Here is an 8810-nt window from a genome sequence, read left to right as displayed (position 1 = left end):
TTTTCAAGGTTTGTTTTGTTTTGCTTTCAGCTCTGGGATTAACCCTAGGACCTCCCACATGTTAGGCAAGCATCCAAGCACCAGGCTACAGCTCCAACCCTCTACTTTTTCTTCATTGTGGCAAAATATACATAATACAAAGTTTATCTTTTTAACTATTGGTAAGTGTACAGTTCAATGGTATTAAGTGTGTGAACACTGATTGGCAACCATCACAAGTTTCCACTTCTAGAGTTTTTCTTTGTCTCAAAGTCTGTACCATGAAGTAAGAAGCCCCTTATATTAGCTACTTTCCTCCTTGCTATGACAAAATGACACACACACACACACACCCATAAATTGTTGGGATTTACTTGGCTCACATTCTGAGCATACAGTCCACTATGGTAGGGAAGGGATGACTGCAAGAACATGAAGTGGCTCATCACATTGTGTCCATAGTACAGAAACAGAGAGATGAGTGCTGGTACTCAGTTGCTGGCATCCTGCATTTTCCCAGGGTTTTTGTTTGTTTTGTTGGTTGGTTGGTTGGGATTTGGGGTGGAGAAGAGAGGCAGAGGGAGGTTAATTTTGTTTTTTTCAGGACAGGGTTTCACTGGCTGTCCTGGAACTCACTCTGTGGACCAGGCTGGCCTCGAACTCACAGAGATCTACTCACCTCTGCCTCCCAAGTGCTGGGATTAAAGGTATATGCCACAACTGCTCAGCTCCATTTCCATTTATTTTTTTCAGACCCATATGAACCCTAGCCCATAACATGGTGTGGTGAGATCCACGTTTAGAGTCTTTTCTCTTCAGCTAAAGCTCTCAGGAAACAACCTTATGGTGGACATGCCCCGTCTCCTAGGTGATTCCACATGCAGTCACGCTAACACTGAAGGATAACCATCACGTTCCCATGGGCTGAGGGCAGCTCAGTAGTGGAGTGCTTGTCTGAGCACAGTTCCTTAGGTTATGTCCACAGCATAAGCAAACATTCTCCATTCCCTCTTCCCCAGATGTTATCCTGCTTTCTCTCTCTGCATATTTTCTCCCTACTTCCAAGAGTGCAATAACTTATCTGTTATTGGATACTAAATCACCCCAAAAAGTTGCAACATAAAACACCACAGTTGGTTTGTCTTCCCAGTTTTGAGGTGCAGTTTAGCTAGATGGTTCTGGCCCAGGCTCCTGAAGCTATTCATGATGTGCCGTAGAATTTTCTATCACCTGAGGGAGGACTCACCTAAGTCCAGAAGCTACACTGCCAAGTCTGTGTTGACAAACCTCAGCTCCTAGGTGGCTACTGGACAAACCCTTCCATTCTTTGCCACACAGACCTCTCCCAAGGGCTGCTTACATCCTGGCAATTGCCTTTCTTCATGATAGGCGGGGGCAGGGAGCACATCAGATACCCATAAGCAAATATGTGACTTCGTCTAAAGAAAGACAGCTCTCTCCTCACAGTGGGGCTATTTCCGGTGCTCAGGGTTGTCTCCCATGATTCTGGGTCCATTTTTAAAGAATTGAAATAAAATTCACACTTATTGCAAATTGTTGAGAGAGCTTTATTCAAAGCAAAGTTATAGTACAGGCCCGAATACACTACAAAGAGCAGTGGGCCACATGAACAAGAAAGTGCTCAAGGGCCCATATATTACTTAGGGAATTCTTATAAAGAGTCAAGAGAAGGAAGAACTTGATTCCTACTATGCACGGTGAGAAAGTTTCTCTGTTTTGGTTGATTATGTCCTATAATCATTTTTAAACTGTGTATGTCCATTCTCATAACATACCTGATTTATTTATATACACACCCAATTTGCATAGGCACAAGACTGTACTTAGAGGATCTTCTTGAGATTCTAAAAGGAAAGTCCTTCACAAATGTAGCAGCATTCACGTAAAAAACAAGCACTGGGTAAGCAGCGGCAGCTCATGCCTGCCTGGACCACACAGCAAGATCAAAGCTAGCCTTGGCTACATAGCAGGCCCCTGTTTCAAAAACCGAAGGACATATAACATAAGTTCATATTTGGCCAGGGAGATGGCTCTATGGGTAAAGACACCTGACACCAAGCCTGAAACCCTGAGATCAGTTTCTGAGACACACATAGTAAAAAGGAGAGAACCAACTCCCACAGGTCCACAGGTTATCTTCTGACCTCCATAGGCCTACATACATATCTCCCACAGGTCCACAGGTTATCTCCATAGGCCTACATACCTGTGCTCAAGTACACGCACATACTCATAAAATCTGTTTGAAAATGAAACATATCAAGGGGCTGCAGAGGTGGTTCTGTGGTTGTGTGTACCGAGGACTAAGTTGGGCTCCCAGGAGCTTGTAAGCACTTATGACTCTAGCACCAGGAGATCCAACACTCTCTGCTAACCTCTGAGGGCACATTGCATGCACGTGGAGCGCCTAAACTCACATAGGGACACAAAAATAACTCTTTAGAAGCAGCAGCTGAGGGCAGGAGTGTGTGCTGCTATTCAGCCCTGGCCTCTTCTCCAGACCAGGATCCCAGTCAAGGAACAGTGCTTTGCACCATGGGCAGGCCTTCCCACCTTCATTAAGGTTATCAGGATAATTTTTCATAAACCTGCCCAAAGGCCCAACTCCAGGTGATTCTAGATTCTGTCAAATCAGCAATTAATACACACAACTAGCATCCTGGTTTGTTTCCCATGCTTCTTTTGTCTGACTTCACATAGAATGGCAAAACTAATCCTACAAAGACTTTCACAAATGTAACCACAGCTCTAGAGGTAGCAGGAAGATAGATTTGTTGACTCCTTGTGAGCATGCTCTGGCTTACTGTATAGCATGTGAACATGCTATACAGAAGTATAAACCCCTCTGTAATGGTCCACACTGCTGCTCAATTCTCACTGAATATGTCTCCAGTCAGAGCACGCATTACCACTCCCCATAATAACTCATTGCATTCTGACTGGGAAATTTGAGCATTTGTTCAAAAGAATGCAGACTGCGGAAGTGGCGGCAAAGAAGAGAGATGAAGTCTCTCATTTCCTGTTGAGGGCTTTTTTTTTTTTTTTAAGAAAATGAAAGTATAGCATGTTTGGTTACGCTCTGGCTAGAGGTAGGGTCTATGGAGATAAAACAAAACACAGTTAAGGGATGGAGAATAGCAAGGTCGCTGTTACTATATAAGGGTAGCCGAGATCATCTGAGGAGAGGGACATGTGAGCAGTTTCCTAAATGACAGCAGAGCACAGTCAAAAGCCCTGAAGCAGGAGTGAGTGATTTCCTCCATGTCAAAAGTAATCCAGTAGCTGGGGGTTGTAGGTCAGTGGCCTGCAGAAGGTCCTGGGTTCCATTCCTAGCACCACATAAACCAGGCGTTCTGGCATGTGTCTACTATCCATTTCTTGAGAGATAGTGGCAAAAGGATCAAAAAGTTCAAAGTCTTTCTTGGCTACACAGCAAATTTGATACCAGCCTGGGTTACATGAGACCCTGGGTTAAAAAAAGACGAGGGACAGGGGGTGTGATCTGGACTCTGTTCCTGAACCATGGCCACCATGTCCATCACTGAACCCTTCCCTTGGTAGGATTGATGATTAGTCAGAAAGCTTCGACAGCTGTCCTGCAGCTCAGCAGCCTTACAGAATTACCATTCCATCCATACCTTCGTTCCAGTTTCTGACAAAAACTGTCATACTGAGGCTATGCGTGGTGGCTCAGCCGGGCACTTGCTTGCCTTGTACAAAGCCCTAGGTTCAATACCAAACAAGCAGGTGTAGTGTAGTGTCTCATGCTGTGATCCCAGCACTACTGAGGCAAAAGCAAGAAGTTTCAGGCCATCCTCAGCTACATATCAAGTTCCACCAGGCCAGCCTGAGATTGTGAGATCCTGTCTCAAAAGTAATAAAAGGTGAATAAAACAAAATGTCAGACTGGACAAGTCTAAAAAGGTCCCTCCCATCACCCTGTCCCCTTGTCCATTCCCCACCCCAGCAGGCCATTGAAGGCCCTGTGAAGTCCCTACCTATTCATTCTCCAGCTCCCCATCATCCTTTTCAACAAAAGTAGAAATGTGATTGTTTATGAGTTGGGCAGCTTACCTGAAGCCATCAGTGAGCAGGATTGTCTGCTTCAAGCAGCAGACGGAAATGGTGTCACTGATCGTGACAACCACCAGTGGTTAGAGAACACAAGGTGGAAGTCCTATTGGTTGGATCATTTCTCTACTCTGAGTGTCTCACCATTGCCCTCCACACTCCACATACTCCATAAACACCCAGCAAATACTGATTTAAATGTGTGTGAATGTCATGGAAGACACAGAGGGCAACTCTCCAAATGGGACCTAGGGACTCTGAATACCTCTAGGTTCTGACTTTTTTTCCTGCTTCCTGGTGTCCCAGTTCTTTGTTGCTCTGTAACCAAACATTCCGAAACTTACTCACTTCGAGTAGCTGCCCTGTGCGTGCTGCTCCTGAGCGCAGTTTGGCAGGGGACAGCTTGTCTCCACTCCACTCTATGGAATGCAGCCTTGCAGCCTTTCCTTCCAGATGCTGTATTCTCTCAGAGCCTGCAGGCACCATGCCTGCTGACAGTGGCTCACAGCCATGTGGTCTTTTATGGCCTGGCCTCTTAAGTCATAAAAGCTCATCTCTGCCACATTTACTAGAAGAAAGTCACTAAGGCCAACCTACAGGTAAAAAATGGTGGGAGACCAGTTGAAGTACATGTAGGTATTTCAAAGTCCTTGCCTATTAGATTGAATGAGGCAACTAGATTTGACCTTTTTTATTTTCTTTTTTTTTTTTCATCTGTTTTTGGTTTGTGTTTGAGACAAGAGTCTCAGGTAGCCCATGCTTGCCTCTAACTCACTATGTAGCTAAGGCTGGCCTTAAATTCCTGATTCTCCTGCCTCTACTTCCCACTAGCTAAGATTATAGGTTTCTGGCTCAGTTTCTATCATGCTAAGGATGAAGCCAGGGACCTCAAGCATGTTAGACAAGCATCTATCAACTCAGCCATATCTCTAGCCTGGCCCTAGCTGTTAAGCACCAAAGAGGGTGTTTTCTTTCTGGAAAGGAGGCCGCTGAGCTGAACTTAGCAAGTACAGGGAATGCCTGCAAGTCGACTTAAGTGTTCCTTTGTTTGGGGATCCTGCATCTCTTCTCTACACCTATACCTAGAAGAATCAGATTTCTTTCCTAAATAAAGAGGAAAGGGATTTCACCTTGGACACAACCTTGTACAATTGGACATTTATGTACTGGCTTCACCTTGAAGCCAAACCTAACTTATGGTTAGCATTGTGTCCAGCACAGAATTGGGTGCCAGTAAAACCCTCCAGAGAGATACTATCTCTGGATGTCTGGATAGTTTCATGTTCAAGCTTAGCAGATCCTTCAACAAGTAGAGACTGTTTCAATCCACCCAGCCCTGCTTTTGTTTTTTCCAGATTTCCTGGAGTTAGGGTGAGACCACATGACTAAGTCCTAGCCAAGGAAATGAAGACAGAAGTAATGAAAGCTACTTCTGAGCCTGGTTCATAAACTTCGAGTGTGGCTCTTTATCCTCCTTTCTCTCCTGGTCCACTGTCTGGATACAGAAGATGGATGGGTCCAGAATAACAAGAGAGAGGAGGCCTGAATACCAGTTGCTATGTAGTAGAGAGCACTGAGCCAGGCACGGTAGCACAGGCTTTTTGGCCTAACGTTCAAGAAACAGGCCAATCTCTGTGAGTTCAAAGCCAGGCTGGTCTACATAATTAAGATCCAGGTCAGTCAAGGCTACATAGACAGGTGAGGCCCTGTTTAAAGAAAATAATTAAAAAAAAAAAAAAAAGAAAGAAAAAGAAATTAACACAGAATGCACAGGATTGTGCTATATAAGAAACGATTTTCTTTAAAAGATATATTTTTATTTTATGTGCATGAGTGTTTTATGCACACCATACTCGTACCTGGGTGCCCAAGCAGGCCAGAAGAGGATGCCAAGTATCCTAAACTGGAGCTACAGATGCTTGTATGCCACCATGTGGGTGAGCTGCCATGTGGATGAGACAACTCTCTATCCCCCAAACCCTCAATAAACTTTTATTACTTCAAGTTGCCTAGCAAAGATATTTTGCTGGTTGTCTATCTGGACCACAAAGTTTGCCATTCAGGAAATGTTTCTCCTCTTCTCCTATCAGTGGAATATACCCCATAGTCAACACAGGAAAAGGAATGGTAAGGGGGAATGGATGGTGTTTCACCCCTGGGTGACTATAATAGAACCTACTGTCCAAGGGAATTGTACAAGCTGAAGAGGTAACTTTCTAAGGAATGCATTACTCCACTACTGGCATGGGTTAATAAGAAAAAGCAAGGTTTGCAGGCACAGGAGCTTTTTTCCTCTTTTTCCTTTTAAAAACCACATTGAAGGTTAACTGAAGGAGAAAAGCCGCACCCTCCAATACAATGTTACTAAAAGGCCACTGAGAAAAGGAACAGCGGAGCCCTCCCGGGATTCCTAGCTCCCACCTCCGCCCTTAGACAATGCCTGAAACAGCTTGTTTTAAGAAGCACCAAGCACAAGAAAAGAGAAAGGAGACTCTGGAGAGGCAAACGCAAGGAGACTTGAGGCGACGCGGGTAGGGTGTCTCCCGCGAGTAGGGCTGCAGCAGAGAGCGCGTGCTCGCCCGCACACGCACAACCCTTCATCACATAGACACTCAACAAAACCCCCAAGTCCTTCCCTGCTGCCCCCCACGCCCTTCCTACGGGGCGAGCAGCAGGCTCCTGGGTACTAGGAAAAGGAGATGCATCAAGAAAAGAGACCACCGGGAGCTGGTGCCCGCCACCTCCAACGCGGGAACGCAGCGGGATAGGAGCGCGGGCCGAGAAGGGCGGAGCCCCGGGCAGCCTGGAGAGGCTGTGCGCCCCCAGCCCCCGCGCGCTCTGGCCACGCCCCCTCGTGGGCTGGCCACGCCCTCGTTGCGGCGGGCGAGAGGCGGGGCGGGGCGCGGTGTATATAAGACTAGGGGCGGGCGCCGCTCTTTTGTCTCTTGCTGCAGCGACGCGAGTGGGAGCACCTGGAGCGCGAGCTCGGAACGAGAATCCACGGTGAGGCACGGCGCTGGCCTTGGGGCCTACCCTTGGGTGGGGTCGGGCCAGCTTGTGACTGGCGGGCGCGTTCCCCCTGGCTTGCAACAGGCGACTCGGCGGTTTGGAACATTCTGGGGCTAGCAGGCCACGCCCTGGGGCTTCGGAGGGAGGGTGTGGTGGACAAGTCGGGGATCCTCGGCCTCCGGGCTGCGGGAACGCCCCGGACTGGGAATGCCACGTCGAGAGGCTTTCGCGGAAGGCGCGGGATCTAGGACGTGCTGGTCACCCCCAAGCCCCAGGCTACCCATTATCGCCTTGTTTCGCCCCTCAGAGTTGTAAGAAAATGGCAGACAAGCCGGACATGGGGGAAATCGCCAGCTTCGATAAGGCCAAGCTGAAAAAAACCGAGACGCAGGAGAAGAACACCCTGCCGACCAAAGAGAGTAAGTGTGCCCCCGCCTCCCGGTTCCCACCCCAGCGCTCCTCCCTTCCCTGCTTGTGCCAGCCCCGCACCCCCACCCCCATCCGGCCACTATCTTCCCATCCGAATCTAAGGCCACAGCCACCTTTCCAGTCACACAAAGCACTTTGTCTCTTCCAAACCCCTGCTCTGTCCACAGGCCTCGTGGGTGCCTCACCCACACCGTACTTGTGGGTTGGGTGTGGGGGACTGTAGGTAGCTTCATTCTCTAATGACCACATCCCGCCCTTCGCAGCCATTGAACAGGAAAAGAGGAGTGAAATCTCCTAAAAGCCTAGGAAGATTTCCCCACCCCACCTCACCCCACCCCGTCATCTCCAAGACCCCCTTGTGATGTGGAGGAAGAGCCACCTGCAAGATGGACGCGAGCCACAAGCTGCACTGTGAACCCGGGCACTCCGAGCCGATGCCACCGGCCTGCGGGTCTCTGAAGGGGACCCCTCCACTAATCGGACTGCCAAATTTCACCGGTTTGCCCTGGGATATTATAGAAAATTATTTGTATGATTGATGAAAATAAAACACACCTCGTGGCATGGTTGGAGTGGTCTGAATTTTTTTAGTTGAGTATGCGTGGGCAGAGCGGTACTGAGAGTGAGTTGTGCCGCAGGGGGAGGAGGGGACGTGGTAGAAAGGGCTGGCTGGGGAGGGTGCATCGTTTTATTTTGGTTTTAAGTGCTTCTCGCCATGCGGTTTCCTGGGTTCTCAGTTGCTCCGCTCTTAATGCAATCCACGTACATTTTAACCCCATTTTGAAAAATGCTGTCCAAAAGATTAAGTCCTACCTTTTCTTCTGCCCTTTTACCTTTCACGCACACCAGAAGCAGTGATTTATTCAAGTCTGAAAGGAAAGGAGGCAAAGAAGGCATTCTGGAGTGTTGGAAATTGGGCGAGGTCGGGGTCCATCCCTCAGACACAAACACACAAGGTTTTCTTCTGGGTGTTGCAGAATGAGGTGAAATAAAAACAAAGGCCAGATAAAACCGCATTTTATCACAACTTGCCGAACAAACATCAGAACTGCAGCCATAGGGATGCAGCCTAGTTTTTTGTCTCTGAACCTTCTGCTAATGCGTTAGCCATTATAGAGGGAGTATAGGCTGAGCAGCCTCCCTCCCGGACAGAGATCCCCTGAGGGTGGAAGTGAGAGTCGAGGGCTTCGACAGAACTGAAGGAGGTCACACCCTTTCATGACCCACAGGGAAGGGGTGGGGAGGAGCCCAGGGGTATTGGGCACCAAAGCAGGCTTATGATTACAGGAGTAGCCTTTTCC

At 48.0% G+C, this 8810-nt stretch overlaps 1 protein-coding gene across 1 annotated transcript; it reads left to right on the top strand.

The window, feature by feature from the left end:
* The first annotated feature begins 6933 nt into the window (after nt 1–6933).
* Nucleotides 6934–8076, top strand: Tmsb10 (thymosin beta 10). Its single transcript, XM_031382224.1, has 3 exons — nt 6934–7074; nt 7388–7499; nt 7773–8076. Exons 2-3 carry the CDS (start codon nt 7400–7402, stop codon nt 7805–7807), a joined length of 135 nt encoding a protein of 44 aa, XP_031238084.1. The 5' UTR covers nt 6934–7074; nt 7388–7399; the 3' UTR covers nt 7808–8076.
* The last annotated feature ends 734 nt before the right edge of the window (nt 8077–8810 follow it).

The sequence above is a fragment of the Mastomys coucha genome, unplaced genomic scaffold (genome assembly GCF_008632895.1).
Source record: "Mastomys coucha isolate ucsf_1 unplaced genomic scaffold, UCSF_Mcou_1 pScaffold20, whole genome shotgun sequence".
NCBI classification, from domain to species: Eukaryota; Metazoa; Chordata; class Mammalia; order Rodentia; family Muridae; genus Mastomys; species Mastomys coucha.
The sequence above is the reverse complement of the archived record's forward strand: the minus strand, read 5'-3'. Positions and strand labels throughout refer to the sequence as shown.

Coding starts and splice junctions, on each gene's coding strand:
- Tmsb10 (XM_031382224.1), top strand. CDS start 7,400: ATGGCAGACAAGCCGGACATGGGGGAAATCGCCAGCTTCGATAAGGCC. Junction 7,500..7,772: donor CACCCTGCCGACCAAAGAGA/GTAAGTGTGCCC, acceptor CGCCCTTCGCAG/CCATTGAACAGGAAAAGAGG.